Source organism: Rhinopithecus bieti, unplaced genomic scaffold, assembly GCF_001698545.2.
Source record: "Rhinopithecus bieti isolate Rb0 unplaced genomic scaffold, ASM169854v2 scaffold_13195, whole genome shotgun sequence".
NCBI classification, from domain to species: domain Eukaryota; kingdom Metazoa; phylum Chordata; class Mammalia; order Primates; family Cercopithecidae; genus Rhinopithecus; species Rhinopithecus bieti.
Window position 1 is genome coordinate 372,551 of NW_016807329.1, and position 19,346 is coordinate 391,896.

A 19,346-nucleotide genomic window follows, 5' to 3' on the forward strand; every position below is an offset into this window, starting at 1 on the left:
GAAACAATTTTAAAAATTAGCTGGGCATGGTGGTGCACGCCTGTGATAGTCCCAGCTACTGGGGAAGCTGAAGCGGGAGAATGGCTTGAGCCCAGAAGTTCAAGGCTGTAGTGAGCTGTGATCACGCCACTGCACCCTACCTTGGGCAAAAGAGCAAGGCCATGTCTCAAAAAAAAAAAAAAACAAAACTGTGGACATGGAAGATAGTGATGATTGTATAACAGTGTAAATGTCCTTAATGCCATTGAACTGTGCACCTAAAAATGATTGAAATGGTAAATTTTATGTATATTTTCCTTTATTTATTTTTTTGAGATGGAGTCTTGCTCTGTCGCCAGGCTGGAGCTGGAGTGCAGTGATCTCGGCTAACTGCAACCTCTGCCTCCTGGGTTCGTTCAAGCGATTCCTCTGCCTAAGCCTCCTGAGTAGCTGGGACTACAGGCGCGTGCCACCTCCCTTGGCTAAATTTCTGTATTTTAGTAGAGGTGGGATTTCACCACATTGGCACATTGGCCAGGATGGTCTCAATCTCCTGACCTCGTGATCCACCCTCCTCAGCTTCCCAAAGTGCTGGGATTACAGACGTGAGCCACCGCACCCAGCCTGTTTTGCTACAATTTTTCTAAAAAAGAAATGGATTATTTCTGACTGGAAAAATCAGGGAAAGTTTCAGTATATGTATGTTTTGGTTTTGGTTTGGTACAGAAAAACCTAGTGCAGCAAATTTAAGACATCTTATCTCCAAAGCAGAGTAGGGGTAAACCAAATTCATTTACTAGATTTACAGTTATTAAACTGTTCTTTCTCAGATGGTTTAACTGCTTCCTTTGATAAGCAAAGTACAAATTGTAGAGTAAAATATCTTAATCCTTTTACATAAACTCTTTAACATTTTTCCTTTATGTAATTTTTTTCACATTTTGTTGGTTCTGGAAGTGGGACTAATTTGAATAAATCACAATGGGAATTCTGTGACACTAATATTACGAGTCAGGGGCTCTTAGCACCTTTCAGTAGATAACAAAGTGTTGTTCCTGTGGTGGGAGCAAGTGGCATGTTTCTTACTTTACAAATGGGGACACTGTAGTCCAGGGGCACTGAGGCCCATGCACCCGGTTTTCCTTGGGGCATACCCTGGGATCTGACAGAGCCTCTGCCCAGGGTTGGAGGTGAGCACCGAGGCCTAGGGTGCTACCAGGTGGTCCTGCCCTGTTTGCAGAGCTGGGTGGTGCTGAGTGCCTGACCTCTCTGATCACATGTTGCAGATGGAAGAAGCTCATTTGATTGGCTGACCGGGAGCAGCACTGACCCGCTGGTCGACCACACCAGTCCCTCATCTGACTCTTTGCTGTTTGCCCACAAGAGGAGTGAAAGGTTACAGAGAGCACCCTTGAAGTCAGTGGGGCCTGATTTTGGGAAAAAAAGGCTGGGCCTTCCAGGGGACGAGGTGGATAACAAAGTGAAAGGTAAGCTGGGTTGCTGAGAGTGCTTAAAATAGCTTCCCCACTAATTACTGCAGAGCTCAGGTCTGGGGACATTTCTGACTGTATCCATGTTTCCTTGTAATTCGTAATCAAGCCCCTTAAAATTCAGTTAATGTTGCCTAGGCACTTACCATGCTGAAGACATTGTTTTCTGGGAGTTCCAGAAGAATCCTTCAGTAAGTTATACTTGATCCATTGTTGAGTGACTTTCTGGAGCATTAAGAGTGGGTGAGGCTTTATAAAGGGGTGATTGTAAGATGTAAGATTGTAAGATGAGGTGGAATTAGCAAGCACGGTCTAGGGCGAGAGGGCTTAATGCAGGTGGAGAATGGGGAGAGCGTCCTAAGAGACTGGGTGGAGGAAGAGCATTTGAGAGGAGCCTTGAGCTCCTCTGGGGGTATGGGAGGGGAGAGGATGAAAAGGACAGGGATGGAGAAGTGTCGGGGTGGGCAGGCTCAGATCAATTCCGCAGTCCAGGTGAAGGGATGCTTCGGGGCATGCTAGAGTAACGGCAAAGGGTGCTGCAAAGACAGGCTTGTGGGTGTGGGGGTGTGTGTCGAACTTCAGCTTTAGGAAGCAGCCTTGTAACGCACCAAGCAGAGGAAGATTCGGGGACTGAATGCCCTTCCCTGAAGTTTGTGTGGGGCAGAAGTGGAGTGATGGGGACTGGGAGGCAGGGGCCACAGGCACCAGGACCTGGTCTTGGCTAACTGATGACCAGAGCTAGACGGGTGCTGAGAGGCTGGAAGCAGCTCTTTGTGAGAAGTGTGGCTCTGGGAGGGAACAAGGGCCCAGAGGAAGGACATGTGCAGAGAGGAAAGGGCCCATGACAGAACCCTGGGGGAGCGCCAGCAGGGAAGCTCAGCTCTGTGGAAGTAAACTTAGAAGAACTTAGAAGCAGAGCTCACTGCCTTCTTATCTAATCGTAGGAACTGAAACACAGGCAACATAACTTGCTTTACTCCACCATTCTCTGTCATACTTTTCAGTCACAAACCTGTGGCCCACACACAGTTCTCTAAATGGAACCGGGAGAGGTCAGTGTGGCCCAACTTTTGGCACCTGCTGTGAGTTGGAGTGCTGGTGGCCGTCATTCAGGTGGAGCCGCCTGGGCACTGAGAATGGGGGTCAGCAGCAGGGAGCTTTCTCTGGGAGCTCATGGTTTCGTGGCCTAGTGGGAGTGCTGCTGTGGACCTCCATACGTGGGGCCCCTGGACTCCCTGCGTTGCAGGGCTGCGGGCGCCATCCTCCTTGGGGATCCTTTGTGAGAACGTGGGTCTTTTATCTGTGGATGCTCTCGGGATCTTCTCTTTTAAACCAGCGTTCTGACATTGCACACAAGTGTCCTTGGGCGTAGGTCTGTTTCAGTCTGTTTCTCTGGGCATATGGTGGGAGCTTCCAAGCCGCTGACTCTCACCTTCCAGTTCTGGAGCGTCATCACGGGTGATTTTGTTGAGTTCTTCACCTCAGTTTGCTGTTTTCTCTTTGGAGTCCTAGTGCTTAGATATCACACCTGCGTGAGTGTCCTTCTGAGGTGTCATATTTTTCCCTTTGCCTCTTTTCTGGGAAATCCCTTCAACCACCTGTGCTTTTAAGTTATGACATGTTTTCGTTTCCATGAGCTTTTTTTCATGCTCCGAACATTTCTTCAGTGCCTACTCTTGTCTTTCTGATAAATGATCATGTTTTGAAATTTTTTCCTGCATGATCTGCTTTTAACAGTTGCTCTTTCCTTGTTGCTTACTTTGGTTTCTCTCGTTCATATTCGAAGCCTTCCTTAGAACCTGTCGTGATTTGGAGGTTAAGGCTGGTATCTGCAAGGCACTAAACAGGCGTTTGGAATCATACGAGTTTAGGAGTGCCGCGGTCACCTGTCCCTGGTCAGGTTGCCACAGTCCGGAGGGAGGCTGGTCTGCACCGGATGTTGAAGCCTCCAAGGCCAGAGGCAAAGCACTCACAGGCGACTTGGGCCGAGATTCAGAAGGTGGCTGCGTGTCCTCCCTGGGCCTCCTTCTGGAGGGGCCTTGCCCGTTGTCATGCCTGCTGAATCCACTGCTGAGCAGTTCCAGTTGCAGCTGTGGCCCCTGCACTCCTGCTCCCATCGCTGCCTCTGCGGCACCTCTAGGTTTTGTCTTTGAGGAAACCCGAGGTGAAAATGAACCAGCAGAGCCAAGTGTCTGGGCGGCGGGGAGTAACTGGGCCTGCTTTCCCTCTCCAGGTGCGGCTGGCCGGGTGGACCTACTGCGACTGCGCAGACGGTTTATGAGGGACCAGGAGAAGCTCAGTTTGATGTATGCCAGAAAAGGCGTTGCTGAGCAAAAACGAGAGAAGGTTTGTATTCTGTCAAGAATTTGATCAGAACGATGCAGTTTCTGTCACAGGATACAGACGAAGTGAACAAGCTTCCTGCCAGACACTGGCTCCAATGTCACCTGCAAACCAGGTGGCGGGGCTGCTCCGAGCCAGCCTCCTGGGGTTCCCCCACGGGGATGCAGCCCCCGCGGCGCCCTGGTGGGGGTCCAGGAATGCGCCCCGTTCTCTCCGCGGGTGGAAGCGTGGCCGACCTGGGATCAGCAGGCTGATCCTGGGCCCACCTCAAGGCCCGCGCCCTGGCAGGACTTCACTGGCCCTCGCTTCAGGGACCAATGCGGCGGGAGGGCAGCTGGGGGCTGGGACCCACGGGGCCCCGATGACAGGTGGCCAGGCGGGCCTTTCCGCGGCGTGGAGATGCTGTAACCGCAGCGTCCATTCCGTCTAGATATGGGTCATTAAGATGCATTTGTAAGAAGAGGGTAGGACGGATCCCTGACGGTGCTCAAGTTCAGCGCCAGCCGCTGCCACCACGGGAGCGGCTCCATCCACATCTGGGTGTGAAGCCCTCGATGTGGGGCGCTGTGCCGGCCCCCTCCCCAAGCCCTGCTGCCCAGCCATGTTTGTGGAGCCTGAGGCCTCCCGGACTGTGCCCTCGGGGCACTATTTTGCCCCCTCGGAGGGGACCCTTGGGCTCTGCAGCTGCCTGGGAGCAGAAGCAGCCGGAGGACAGGACCTTGAGGTGGAAGTGGGCACCGGCTGCCGGCTTCGTTCTCAGCGAGACTTTCCAGAGATGCAGCCCTCCGCCTGTTTTTAAATACTTCTAAATCAAATTTTCCAATTTTATAAATATTCTGATTACTTTATAGTCAGTGTTTAAAGCCTTTCCACTGCTTGTTGTGTAGTGATTTTATTTTGGATGCAGCGTCTGCCCTAGGTGGTAAAGCAGAGCGCCTAAACCTCTGCGAGCATCAGTTCCCACCGCTTCGCCCTTGTGGTTCAGGGGATTTTGGCAGCCTCATAGCTCATGCACGACTGGTTTCCTTCAATGAGAATGTTCATCTTCTACTTTGGTTTTGGTGCTTATAGGAAATCAAGAGTGAGTTAAAAATGAAGCAGGATGCCCAGGTCGTTCTGTACAGAAGCTACCGGCTGGGAGACCTTCCTGACATTCAAATCAAGCACAGCAGCCTCATCACCCCATTACAGGCCGTGGCCCAGGTCAGTCCTTGCCGCTGCTTTTTCTATTGACAGGTTAAATAAAATGTGTTTCCAGTTTAGGGGTTTGCCTATGTGAGGAAACATGGCTGAGGCTGTCCTGCAACATAGATTAGGTGTTGGTTTGTCCTCAACAGTGGGCTTAGTGTAAAGACCTTGCTCCGAGTCCTGACTCTGCCATTTCCTAGTTCCATGACTTCTTTACACATGCTGAGACTCTGAGATCATCAGTGCTGAAGACGTTATTTATCAGGATTACCACTGCATTTGTCTGAACAAAGGGAGCATAAATGAAGGAATTTGTACCCAGCACTCAGCAATCAGTGGATTGTAGACATGGAAACCCGTCCACCATGTGTTACATAAAAACAGGAGGTTACCAAACAGGTCTAAAAGTGTACACACCAGTAAAAGACACGTGCCAGTGACTTATCTCTTTATGGTAAAATTGTGGGCGATACTTATTTTCTTTTTTCCTAAACCACATTTTCTGGGTGCTCTATTCTGTTCCATTGGTCTGTGTGTCTGTTTTTGTACCAGTACCATGCTTTTTTGGTTACTGCAGCCTTATAGTATTGTTTGAAGTTGGGTAGTGCAGTGCTTCTAGTTTTGTTCTTTTTGCTTAGGATTGCTTTGGCTATACGGGCTCTTTTTTGGTTCCATGAATTTTAGAATAGTTTCTCTAGTTCTGTAATAACTGATGGTAGTATGATAGAATTAGCATTGATTCCATAGATTGCCTTGAGCAGAATGGCCATTTTAACAATATTGATGCTTCTAATCCGTGACTATGGAATGTGTTTCCCTTTGTTTGTGTCATTTTGTGATTTCTTTCAGTGGGTGTTTTTAGTTCTCCTTGTAAAGATCTTTCACTTTCTTGGTTAAGTGTATTCCTAGGTATTTTATTCTTTATGTGGCTGTTGTAAATGGGATTGTGCTTTTTCTGATTTAGCCGTATTTTCTAAAATTTTACTACTCACTAGAACTTCTTATAACAAGATAAATATATCACTTAAAATATACAATAAGGAATAAATCAAATTTGTATGTTTTAGTCATACATAGCTTTTATCAAAGTAATTTTTTGCATTTGATAGATATATTTTTTTAATATTAAGTATAACCTTAAATCAGTAGAATTGCACAGTAAACTTTTCAAGTATTTAATTTTTGGCTATGGTAACTAAGTGTAAACCATTGCTTTTAATGTTCTTTTCAACAATATGCAAAAATCACGCTTGATTTAAGAACATTCATTTAATAATGTAATTTGTTCATAAAACATCAAAATGGATTACCATTATGTTGTAAACATAATTAAAATAGGTTTTAGACATGAAAAAAGAACATGATCTCAAAAGCAGCACAAGTCTCACCTCCTTCAGAGGCAAACATGTAGCAAAATTAACAAAAAGATATTAACAGAATTGACCTGTCAATTATAATATGATAGAAAATTTATTAACAGGAAAGATCCCTGGAAGATTACACAAAATAATTTTTAAACTTTATTTATCATGCTTACATGCCTCCATTTAGCAAAGATAGACACTATATTGCCAGGAACTGTTTTTGGTACTAATGTCACAGCATGAATAAATAAATAAAGGGAGTATCCTGGCCATGAAGTGTGCGAGGGTTAGGGCTATAAATGATTAGGTAGTGTGCTGTTTGAGGGAGCTGATGCTCAGAAGAAGCATCTGATGGTTTTATTAGTTTAAAGTGGTCAGGTGGTGGGACCTTGAAAATTAACACTGGCATTTTATTTAAGCTGATCAGTTATTTTAAGCTTTACCATGGTGCTGATAAGGAGGAAAATACCTAAACATTTAATCTTTCTCTGAGATTTTATGAGGTGCTGCACTAAGCACTGGCTGTGCATCATCTGGGCTAATCTTCCCCGCAGCACACTGTGATGTGTTCTGGTAGCCCCCATTTAAAGATTGGAGACCCAGACTCAACTCAGGAGAGAAGCTATGTCATTACGTATTGATTAAGCCAGCTTTTAAATTCATTTCTCTGGGCCAAAAGTCCATATTTCCATAACACATCAAACAGATATATTTGGTTAAATTTCAAATGCTCCCTTTGTCAATGCCTGTTAAATCTTTCCAAATAGAATTGAGAGGTATAATAGATGTGTTTGCAACAGTCTGTATTTTCCAAGCTCTGATAGTATTGGTAATTTATAGCATTTTTGCTTCAGATCCTAATTTGTCTTTGTTTTGAATTTTTTACAGAGAGACCCAGTAATTGCAAAACAGCTCTTTAGCAGCTTGTTTTCCGGAATTTTGAAAGAGATGGATAAATTTAAGACACTGTCTGAAAAAAACAACATCACTCAAAAGTTGCTCCAAGACTTCAATCGTTTTCTTAATACCACCTTCTCTTTCTTTCCACCTTTTGTCTCTTGTATTCAGGTAAAGTCTGCACACACTTCACCAAATATTGTTTGCTGTGGCTTCATATGGCCGTTCTGTCGTCACTGTGTTTCCCATGTTGAAACTTTTGATAACCTGGTGTTTAACAGAGTAGATGTACTGTTTGGGTTACCTCCTCCCAAATGGGTAGATGTAATTTATTTTTTCCCCCCAGAAAAACCGATATGTGACAGAATAACCAGAAATCAAACATGTTATGTTTTATTTTGTAGTAAGCCAGTCCCCTCAGTGTTTTGATGAAACCCTTCATTTATTGAGTTATTTTTCCTTATGTAGTCTTTCACCAAATTCTTTCCTGCCTCCTGACTGCTGTCAAAAGGTGTTGACTGAGTACCCGCCTGGCTTTGTTCTAGGTGGTTGAGCCACATCGATGAAGAGGCAAAAATTCCTTTCCTCCTGACCTTACATTCCCATTAATAGATGGGTAATAGGCAACCCACAGGGAAATGTTAAACGGGACGTTAGGTTGTAGTAAGTGTCATAGTACTTGAGTAATGGGGAAGTATTAAAGCAGTGTAAGATAGTAATGAAGCAGGTAAGCAAGTGCCTCTTGATGGGGTAGGGTGTGTGTGCCTAGATGCAGTGGTCAGAGAAGTCCTTTCCACGGCAACACAGCATGAGCAGAAAATCTAATTTAATATTCAATTGCTACTTAAATATATTTGTCAGAAGATTATTTTTCATGTAAGAAATGTTTTCTGTGCCATTCAAAGTATGGGTTATATAAAATTCCCTAGTAGAACATCTTTTGATTCATTTTAGTATTTTGTATCTAGTGACCTTTTCTGAAATAATTACTAATTTATATTCTTCAGTATTGTTTATCGGTAGTATCGGTTTACAAACAAATTGGATAATACTTTTCTGAAATGAAATACTTAGTTTTCTGTTTTATTCTTTTGATGGAACGTGAAACTCAGTATAAATTTCTTTTTATACATTAGCTCTGTTTTTTATTGGTTTCTAATTTATGTGTGTGTATATATGTTGTCTTCATATTTTGATAGTGCTTTTCTTGCTTTAAATTGATCCCTGGATTGGAAGTGTAAAATTAAAAGGTCATTTCCTCCTTTGAGCAAATTGAATATTGTGGGAAAATTTGTTAATAGCATTACACAGAGAAACTTCTGGTGATAGCACTACTTAAACATCGGTACCTTTTATGTTGAGTAAAGTATGTTACTCCTTGTGAAAACATGGTCCAAGTACCACAAGCTAAACAGCTGGTTTTATGTGTGGTTTCACAGGACATCAGCTGCCAGCACGCAGCCCTGCTGAGCCTCGACCCAGCAGCTGTTAGCGCTGGTTGCCTGTCTAGCCTACAGCAGCCCGTGGGCATCCGCCTGCTGGAGGAGGCTCTGCTCCGCCTGCTGCCTGCTGAGCTGCCTGCCAAGCGAGTCCGCGGGAAGGCCCGCCTCCCTCCTGATGTCCTCAGATGGGTGGAGCTTGCTAAGTAAGTGTGAGGTTGAGTACTCTTGGGAGCACACTGGATTTGACCAAAGCAATATGGAAAACACTTGGCTTCACTTGGCAGAAAATGAACTAATAAAGTTGATAGTAACAGTAATGTGAAATTTAAAAGAAAAAAAAGTCTTTCAGGCTGAGTACCATTCTCAAAGTCAGGAACAGTTGCCACATCAAGCAGTGTCTTGCTCAAGGAAAGAGAATGTTATTGAAACCTGCTGATTTATTTCAGTATACGATTTTTTGGACTCAGTGTTATTCACCAAGTTGAGTTTCCCATAAAGTGTAGCTGTGAATCATAGTTCCTAACATTTTATGTTATTTCCTGCTTCGCTACACTGAATAGAGGATGATTTAGTATTTTCAGCAGGACTTAAGATTTTAGAAAGAGTTTAAATCAGTTAATTTGGGATAAACAGATTCCATTTTCTAGTTACACCATTTTCCATTATGTCTCATTCTTCCCTTACCTGTGATCTCATCATATGAAAGTCTCATTCTGAGGAGGTTGTTAGGTTAAGATTGAAATTTAACTTGAACTTCATTTTGTAGTGCAGATATTTAGAGCTTTAGGTTCTAAGAGAAAAGATAGTAAAAGTAAGGGAGGGGATCCTTGTGCTTCCTGCTGTTTTGTAGTTAATTCATGTCTGTCTTGATTGAGCACTGAGTGTAGAAGGTGCTGTGCCAAGCACTAAAGAGATGTGAAATTGGGTTAAACATTGATCACAGACTCACAAAACTGGCAGTCCAGTAGGAAATATATGTACTTTACACATAATAAATCATAATTGAAGTAGGAGATGGTGAGCACTTAGACAAGATAAAATGCCAGGGCCATTCGGAGAGTGCCTCTGGGCTATGCTGATTTTACCTTGGAACCATTTTCTCGTATTGCTTCAGATGTGTAAGTGAACAGGAAGTGACACCTTGTATGTTTACTATTTCCAGGAGTGGTAAACATACATAATGTGTATTTACTGAGTAAGTGGAGCAAACAACTTTTAAGGGCCTAAACTTTAAACATTTTTTTCTAACTGTGTTAAGTACATTCTCATACTTGTGTGATATTTTTGCATTCGTTTCTGAGCATTGTGAACAAGTTTACTGTTTTTTGTTTTGTTTTGTTTTGTTTTTGAGACAAGAGTCTCGCTTTGTCGCCCTTGGAGTGCAGTGGCACGATCTTGGCTTACTGTAACCTCCGGCTCCTGGATTCAAGCGATTCTCCTGCCTCAGCCTCCCAAGTAGCTGGGGTTACAGGCACGTGCCACCACGCCTGGCTAATTTTTATATTTTTAGTAGAGAAGGGGTATCACTGTGTTAGCCAGGATGGTCTCGATCTCTTGACCTCATGATCCGCCCGCCCCAGCCTCCCAGAGTGCTAGGATTACTGCCGTGAGCCACCACACCTGGCCTTAGCCTTTTTTTTTATGTGTCATGACCATTGTTTTAACCATGTTACAGTGAACATAATCCAGGGACCTGGGAACCAGTATAGGGGTACGTAGGTGATGTCTTTCCTGAGACATGTATGTAGCTCTCCCTCTTCTTTGACTCTGAGGCCATGAGCTACTGCTCCACCACCTACCTACCCACCCACCTTTACTGCTGATTTATTACCCCTAACATTCTGTAATCAGGGCAATAAGAGAGCCACATCTACTAGATTTTATTGAATTCAGAATTCATAAGCTCTAGGAGAGAGCCCATAAGGCTCTTTTGATGTAAATCCAAGAGACTTAGTACCCAGAAGGAAACTGAACAGCAGGAGAACTAAGGAGGGAGCAGTCCTTGGCTGGCTGGTTCAGGAAGAAATAACATTTGGGTTGAGACTGCAAGATGGAAAGAAATTTCCTGGAGGAAGGGAACAAACCTAATAAACACTTTGAGAATATCATGGACTGGGAAACTTGATTGAAAGGGTGAAGCCAGAATTTTGTTAAAGTGAAGAAATGAATGAATACTCCAACAAATTGAGATGGTCCATAGAACATGGATTAAACATGGCATCAGTAGTCAGGATTATTTTTTCTTTGCTTCCGGGTTTTTGGGGGCTAGACAAGGATTCCAAATGGGTCACCTGCAGATATTTTCATGGATTAATACTGGAGAACCTTATGTAATGACACATCTTGTATACTGTGAACTTTTGATATTTTCAAATTCCACTTTTGTTTTGTTTTGAGGCGGAGTCTTGCTCTGTTACCCAGACTGGAGTGCAGTGGGGCGTTCTCGGTTCACTGCAACCTCCACCTCCTGGGTTCAAGCAGTTCTCTGCCTCAGCCTCCGAAGTAGCTGGGACTACAGGCACGCACCACCACGCCCAGCTAATTTTTTGTATTTTTAGTAGAGATGGGGTTTCACCATGTTGGCCAGGCTGGTCTGAACTTCTGATCTCAGGTGATCCACCCACCTCAGCCTCCCAAAGTGCTGGGATTACAGGCATGAGCCACCACGCCTGTCCCAGATTCCACTTTAAATGCACATCTGAATAAATTCTGCCTTATGTATGATTAAAGTTATAAAACCTAGGGGTAACTTAATAGTTTCTTAAATTTTATATTTTTAGCAAAATTAAAGTAACATTTTATGTCTCTTCTTTTGTTAATATAATGTGTGGCAACTTGATTTACTATCATTTCATTAGAATAAATACTTTTAAAATACTGGGGTGTTCATTGATTTGGCCTTTTTGATTTGTTTTGTAGACTGTATAGATCAATTGGAGAATACGACGTCCTCCGTGGGATTTTTAGCAGTGAGATAGGAACAAAGCAAATCACTCAGAATGCATTGTTAGCGGAAGCCAGAAGTGATTATTCTGAAGCTGCTAAGCAGTATGATGAGGTAAGATTGATCTCTGGCAAAATATGACATTTACTACAACACTTTTGTTTTCTGCTGAACTATAACTTTAAGCAAAACAAGGTACAGCAGATCCTTGTTGGTTACAATGTTGATGAGGAAGAAAATTGGTTTCCTTATAGGGTGTTCACTTAAGTGAGGGCCTACCATACTATGAAACTGTATATTGTTTTTCTGTCTGCTCTTACACAGTTTCTATTTGAATAGGTTGTTTTCTTTCAGTTAGTTAAAAAAAAAATTATAAAGAAGTTGTATTAGGCTGTTCATGCATTTCTATAGAGAAATACCTGACACTGGGTAATTTATAAAAAAAAGAGGTTTAATTGGTTCACAGTTCCACGGGCTATACAGGAAGTATGGTGCTGGCTTCTGCTTGGCTTCAGGGGAGGCCTTGGAGAGCTTTTACTCATTGGTAGAAGGCAAAGCAGGAGCAGGCACTTCATATGGTGAAAGGCAGTAGCAAGAGAGAGACAGTTGGGGAGGGGGTGCCATATACTTTTATTTATTTAGAGACAGAGTCTCATTCTGTCACCCAGGCTGGAGTGCAGTGGCATGATCATGGCTCCCAGGCTCCAGCGATCCTCCCACCTCAGCCACCTGAGTAGCTGGGACTTCAGGCATGCACCAACATGCCTGGCTAATTTTTAAAATTTTTTTGTAGAGACGAGGTGTCACTATGTTGCCCAGGCTGGTTGGGAACTCCTGAGCTCAAGCCATCATGCCTGGGCCTCCCAAAGTGCTAGGATCACTCATCACCAAGGGAATGGCCCACTTCATTCGTGAGGGATCTGCCCCCATTGATCCAAACACCTCTCACCAGGCCCCACCTCTGACATTGAGGATTACATTTCAACATGAGGTTTAGGTGAGGACACATATTCAAACTACATCAGAGGTAAAGAAGAATCTGGGAAGATGACTATAAGTTCAGTTTTGTACATTTTGTCAGTGGCTATTCAAGTGTAGGTGTTGAAATTCAGGGTCTGTGACCTGTGAAACTCTTCAATGAGCAGTCCAGGTTTTAAAATCCTCTGCAATTTTCTACAAATGTCCTGTGTTCTAATTTTATTGTAAGAACTTGTTATGTGGTAAATAACCCCGAGTAGAGATATAAATCAAGTTATTGTGATTAAAAGTATTCAGTCTTAGTAATTGGTTAGTCTTAGTAATTGGTTTCATTGGTAAGTTTCTCAGAGAAATGTCTTCTTCCTAGTTAGGATTTGTGTGTGTGTGTGTGTGTGTGTGTGTGTGTGTGTGTGTGTGTGTGTGTTTCTCTCTCTCAAAACAGGGTCACCCAGGCTGCAGTGCAGTAGCATGATCTCAGCTTACTGCAGCCTCAACCTGCTGGGCCCAGGTGATCTTCCCACCTCAGCCTCCCAAGAAGCTGGGGCTGCAGGTGTTTGCCATCACGCCTAGCTAGTTTTTGTGTTTTTTTGTAGCGACAGTGTTAAGCCATGTTGCCTAGGCTGGTCTCAAACTTCTGGCCTCAAGTGACCCACCTGCCTTAGCCTCCCACAGTGCTGGGATCACAGGTGTGAGCCAGCGTGCCCAGCTGGGTTTTTCTATTCATTTAGTACTGTAAAATTCCTTTTGGTTTTTCTTCTATTCAGTGTTACTCTGAATAGCTTCTCTTTTCTCTCTCCTTGCCATAAATCTGAAAAGGATTGTTTTTAGTGTGATTGTTACATTCTTCCTTTTTACATGTTCTCGTTGGTATTCTTTCCAACTTTGTAAAATAATTTTATTAACTTTTCTCCGCCAGGCTCTCAATAAACAAGACTGGGTAGATGGTGAGCCCACAGATGCCGAGAAGGATTTTTGGGAACTTGCATCCCTTGACTGTTACAACCACCTTGCTGAGTGGAAATCACTTGAATACTGTTCTACAGCCAGTGTAGACAGTGAGAACCCCCCAGACCTAAATAAAATCTGGAGTGAACCATTTTATCAGGTGGGTAAAATTATTTTTAAGTGATTGAAGTAAATATTTTAGATAGGTGTTTTCTAGTTAACAAAGTTGTTTAAAACGTTTCAAAAACAGATAGTAGTTGTGAAGCACCAGGGAGTTGCATGACCTGACTCCACCTACAAACCCCATAGTATTGTTAAATCTCTTATCACTTCTAGCTAATCATCTTTTCAAAATGAATGCAATGCATTTTAAAATAAATATTAACATTCCTAGTATGACTACATGGGAGAATATTTACTGTTGTCTCTTACATTACAAGAAGTCGCCCCAGATCACTGACTAAACACAGGCCTCCCAGCTCCTGGGACAAGAGGCTCTCCTGGTTTCTCCACACCATACCTATCCTGACTGTGCTTGTAAATTCCTCAGTTTGTATGTAACATCCAAATCATCTTCCAGCTAAAAGTAGTCCCCAATTTTTTGTAGAACGCGTTCCTATATGTTTTGTGGTTACAAAACAAGCTATTTTAGATGAATCTGTTTTAAAAATTAGAGATTACTGTTTCAGACATCAGACATCATCGCTTTGATTCTAAATCTTGATCTATGAAAGTATAGCAGAGAATATTACAGAAATAAAATAATTAGACATACTCAAGTTGGCTTTCTGTAGTTACAAGTATATTTTTATGTTCCTTAGGAAACGTATCTACCTTACATGATCCGCAGCAAGCTGAAGCTGCTGCTCCAGGGAGAGGCTGACCAGTCCCTGCTGACATTTATTGACAAAGCTATGCATGGGGAGCTCCAGAAGGCGATTTTAGAGCTTCATTACAGTCAAGAGCTGAGTCTGCTTTACCTCCTGCAAGATGATGTTGACAGAGCCAAATACTACATTCAAAATGGCATTCAGAGTTTTATGCAGGTAATACTATATATTATATATATGTGTCTGTGTGTGTGTGTGTATATATATATATATTATAATGTGGAGCTATCTGAAATATACTATTTTAGGATATTTTAAAACTCAGTAAACTCATGAAAAAAATCAACAAAAATTTTCAAGTACTATTTTCATACCACCTATTTCCTTCTTTCTGTTCTTTCAATAATGCTGTTCATTCTGTCATTTATCTTAATGCCTTTTTTAATCTTTTTTTCCTGTTTTAGAAAGGTTTCGTTTTTTTTCCCTTTTGTTACCTTTCTCATACTCTTAAAGAACACTTGAGAGTAGGCTTTTTTTTTTTGAGACTGAGTTTCTCTTTTGTCACCTAGATAGTGGCAATGGCACAATCTGATTCAAGTGAGTCTCCTGCCTCAGCCTTCTGGGTAGCTGGGATTACGGGCGCTCGGCTAATTTTTGTATTTTTAGTAGAGACGAGGTTTCACCATGTTGGCCAGGCTGGTCTTGAACTCCTGATGTCAGGTGATTCACCTGCCTCAGTCTCCCAAAGTGCTGGGATTACAGATGTGAGCCATCGCTCCTGGCCAAGAGTAGACTTTTCTATTTGGGGTAGCGGAATGGAAGTTTGTTTACTTTGTGGAGAGGAGTGGGTGTTGATCTTCCCTGATTGTTTTCTGCCACTCTTTCTTTCCTTTTTGCTTTTCTCCAAATCTTTTCCTGACAGTTGTTTGTTTGTAAGTGAATGTCTTGTATAGAGTTTATTAATAACATTTAACATAGGTTAGTGACATTTAGCATAGAAGCACATTCATTCATTGTTTTCATTTTTATTTAATGTGTTGAAGTTGATTAGCACTCTTGAGGAAGTTTATCAAAAGAAGAATTGGCTTCTCTAGTCAGCAGTTTTACATTATAGGATGTTGGGATTATTAAAACTTGGTGGCAAGTTGAGGCAGTGATAGCCTGGTGATGTCAGTTTTATTGATATCATTGAACCAAAATGTGATTGAAACCTTAAATTATTTTTTTTTAATTTAAACTGTTAACTGTGTCTGTGACCTAATTATTAACCATTCTGAGGCATATTTATAGAATAATTGCTACATTTCATAATTTAGAGTACTGTTAAAAACTTAAAGTCACAGCTTGGTTTATAACACGTCATTTGTAAATGCCTTTTTTTTTTAAAGAATTATTCTAGTATTGATGTCCTCTTACACCGAAGTAGACTCACCAAATTGCAGTCTGTACAGGCTTTAACAGAAATTCAGGAGTTCATCGGCTTTATAAGCAAACAAGGTAATTTTTTTCATCTGTCATTTTTTTCATTTCTAATTGTGGAAGAGTTTTAGCATCTAAATTATTTTCTGCTTAGCGAAAGTGCATGTTTCTTAATGTATGGGTTGGAAACTCTGTCGAATTTCCTTTACAAATATATATTTTCAGATCATTGAAATAAATGTTTAAAATGGTCAGGCAGTGTTCTGACCAGGGCTGCAAAGTGAAAGAAAACATGCTGCCTACCTTAATGAAGCTTTTGGAGTAGTGGGGTGACTCCAGAGGACACCTGCCCACAAGGGTAGTGGGGCCCACCCTGGCCTGAGAGGGTGCAGGACTCTTGGAGGAGGGTCCTGAGCAGTGGGGAAGAGGCAGGGGCTTGCAGACAGAAAGCTGTGGTGCCCATGAGGTGCACACTGAGGGTACTGGGTGTCCTGGCTTGAAGGGAGGGCAGGAAGGCTGCGGGCAGCAGGGCCCACATCAAGAAGGCCTTTGTATTGCTGATGAGTGGGTTTTATCCCAGTGCCTGTGGGAGGTCACCCAAGAATCTAAGGGGAAGAATACATCTTTGCAAAGGTAAAATGTTTTATTTGTTAATCTGAATTTCATTTTTGTCTTAAATAATTAAAATAATTACAAAAGATGCTTTTCAGAATACTGATAAAACTGATATTTATATCTACCTAGTTATTTTCTATTTTAATTTTGGAAAATTATTTTTCAAGTACATGTTAATGATGTATCATTTATTAAGTGCATTCTACTTTCAGGAGCTATGTTAATCTCTTTATCAGTATTACCTAGTCTTTTTTTTTGAGACGGAGTCTCCCTCTGTCACCCAGCCTGGAGCGCAGTGGCACAATCTCGGCTCACTGCAGGCTCTGCCTCCCAGGTTCATGCCATTCTCCTGCCTCAGCCTCCCGAGTAACTAGGACTACAGGCGCCCGCCACCACGCCTAGCTAATATTTTGTATTTTTAGTTGAGATGGGGTTTCACCATGTTAGCCAGGATGATCTGGATCTCCTGACCTCGTGATCCACCTGCCTCGGCCTCCCAAAGTGCTGGGATACAGGCGTGAGCCACTGCACCCAGCCAGTGTTTCCTAGTCTTTATAACAACTTCACGAGATGGATTTTTTTTCTCCTCATTTTTTAGAGGCTTATAGAGATTGAATGACTTGCCTGAGCTTATAAGTAAAAGATTTAAATTTTGAACCCAGAACTGTCTTATCTAAGCTTGTGTTCCTGACTGCTGTTTTCCTCCAACAGAAAGAAAACACATTAGCAATGTGAATTTTCAGTTTCATAAAGATTATTATGAATCTCTTTTCTGAGACCCTTGAGGCCAGAATGTTTTGGACACTAGAAATATTATCTGTGTACATGCCAGGGGCTAGGACAGTATTCTATAACTCTCCAGCTTAAGTTATGAATATTCACATTGATGCCATAAACAAAGATTTTTTTTTGCCAAGAAAATTTACTGCAACCCTATGAAAATCTTTTTAGTTATCAATGCTTTTTAGATTTTGATATTACAGATGGACTGTAGACCTGTAATAAATGTAAAAGGAATTTGTACATGTTTATTTCTCCATCCTTAAGCAATTAAGTTTAAATGTTAGAATACATTAAATTTATTATGGTAACTTTGTGTCCTTTTGTGAAAGAAAGGACTTTTTTGTAATTTGGGCAGAAGTCTGAGTTTTCTGTTTACTGATAATGACCTTACTTTGTCATTTGGTCTTATAATTGAGCTGTGGGTATAGTCACCCTCTAATACTATTTTTAGGCAATTTATCATCTCAAGTTCCCCTTAAGAGACTTCTGAACACCTGGACAAACAGATATCCAGATGCTAAAATGGACCCAATGAACATCTGGGATGACGTCATCACAAATCGGTAAGACGTGGTCTCTTTGAGTCAAATGTGGATTGTTTTTTGAAATTGTTGGAATGATTTTTCTTCCAAACCATGGTTTAGAGAAATGTGGGATTTGAGCCTAGTGCAGCTGTTTTCCGTCCTTCCTGTTTCCCATGTAAGTAGTTTCCGATAGAGCTCTCTGTGTCTGCCGTGTCCTCTTTCCCGTTTGCCCTGTGGGGATGCTGCTGTCAGGAGGTACTGGTGGCTGATCCTGAACCTGCACCTCCAGGAAGGGAGACAGGGTCAGTGTGCATTTGCTCCTCTCTTAATGGAATGTTAAGTAGTTAGATGACAACAAAGACGATGACTACATAATGATTTTTATTATCCAATTTTATAACTAGGATTTTGTACATTCTTGCCTCCTATCTCTCAACTCCATTACACAGTCGTGTCACTTTCCCAGGTCTCAGGTCATTTTCATGTCCTCATCTTCTGCCATCCTGTAACTACCCTGTGGAATCCATAGGGCAGGTGCTAACCATGTAATAAAATCAGAGAGGTTGTGGTTTATTGCATGCAAATGTGCATAGGAAATAGGACTCAAGGACTCAGACTCCAAGTGTCATGTTCTCCCATTATTTCCTCCACTACTACAATTTTTTTTTGTTGTTTTTTTAACTTTTTATTTTGAGATGAGTTCTTCTGGAAAAGTTGCAAGAAAAGTAGTCCTCTCCTGGGTGCCTTTAACCCAGATTCACTGATTTTTTAAATAACATTTTAAACATTTTTCCATGTTAGCATTTGTATTTTTTTCTTTTCTACCAGACCCTACATATTATTTATTTTCTGAACCAGTTGTGAGCCTGAGCTGGATACATCCCTTTGCCTTGTTATAGATCAGTGTTTATTTCTTAAGAAAAAGAGTATCTTTTTATTTAACTACAGTTCGGTGATAAACCTCAAGAGCTTTCATTTTTCCTCTAAAGCCCAATTTCAGTTTTGTCAATTGTCCCAGTAATGTCCTTTGTGGCATTTTCTCTACCTCTATGACAGGATCAGTACAGAATGATGGACTGCATTTATTTGATGTGTCTGTTTAGTCTCCAAAAGGCTTTGTGTATCCTAATACTGACACTTTTGAGTAATGTTCCTCTGTTTGGGTTTGTCTTATGTTTCCTTATGGTGGGACTCAGGTGATCTGCCTCTGGCCAGGTTAGCAAATCATGCGTGGGGCAGAGTGTCCATCTGCCTTTTACTGGTGATTTTTATTGTTTCTGTTTTTTTTTTTTTTTTTTTTGGTTTTTTTTTTCATACAGAATCTTTTTGGCCAGGCTGGAGTGTGGTGGTGCAATCTGGGCTCACTGCAACCTCCGTCTCCCGGGTTCAAGCGATTCTCCTGCCTCAACCCCCCAAGTAGCTGGGATTACAGGCACGCACTACCATACATGGCTAATATTGTATTTTTCAAAATGTTTTGCCAAGCTTGTCTTGAATTCCTGACCTCAAGTGATCCTCAAGTGAGCGTTGGCCTCCCAAAGTACTGGGATTACAGGCTTTACCTACCATGCCCAGCCTGGTGATAATAATTTAGATTGTTTGCTC

At 42.1% G+C, this 19,346-nt stretch overlaps 1 protein-coding gene across 4 annotated transcripts in view; it reads left to right on the forward strand.

Moving 5' to 3' along the window:
* Nucleotides 1-19,346, forward strand: part of PRKDC (protein kinase, DNA-activated, catalytic subunit) — a 186,751-nt gene that overhangs the window by 122,229 nt on the left and 45,176 nt on the right. For all 4 annotated transcript variants that reach the window (XM_017881346.1, XM_017881348.1, XM_017881345.1 and 1 more), the window contains exons 59-68: nucleotides 1,266-1,466; nucleotides 3,703-3,815; nucleotides 4,884-5,015; nucleotides 7,253-7,432; nucleotides 8,701-8,906; nucleotides 11,623-11,761; nucleotides 13,542-13,730; nucleotides 14,392-14,616; nucleotides 15,789-15,897; nucleotides 17,669-17,780. In XM_017881346.1, the coding sequence (XP_017736835.1) occupies nucleotides 1,266-1,466; nucleotides 3,703-3,815; nucleotides 4,884-5,015; nucleotides 7,253-7,432; nucleotides 8,701-8,906; nucleotides 11,623-11,761; nucleotides 13,542-13,730; nucleotides 14,392-14,616; nucleotides 15,789-15,897; nucleotides 17,669-17,780 (1,606 nt within the window). The remainder of the gene's footprint in view (nucleotides 1-1,265; nucleotides 1,467-3,702; nucleotides 3,816-4,883; nucleotides 5,016-7,252; nucleotides 7,433-8,700; nucleotides 8,907-11,622; nucleotides 11,762-13,541; nucleotides 13,731-14,391; nucleotides 14,617-15,788; nucleotides 15,898-17,668; nucleotides 17,781-19,346) is intronic.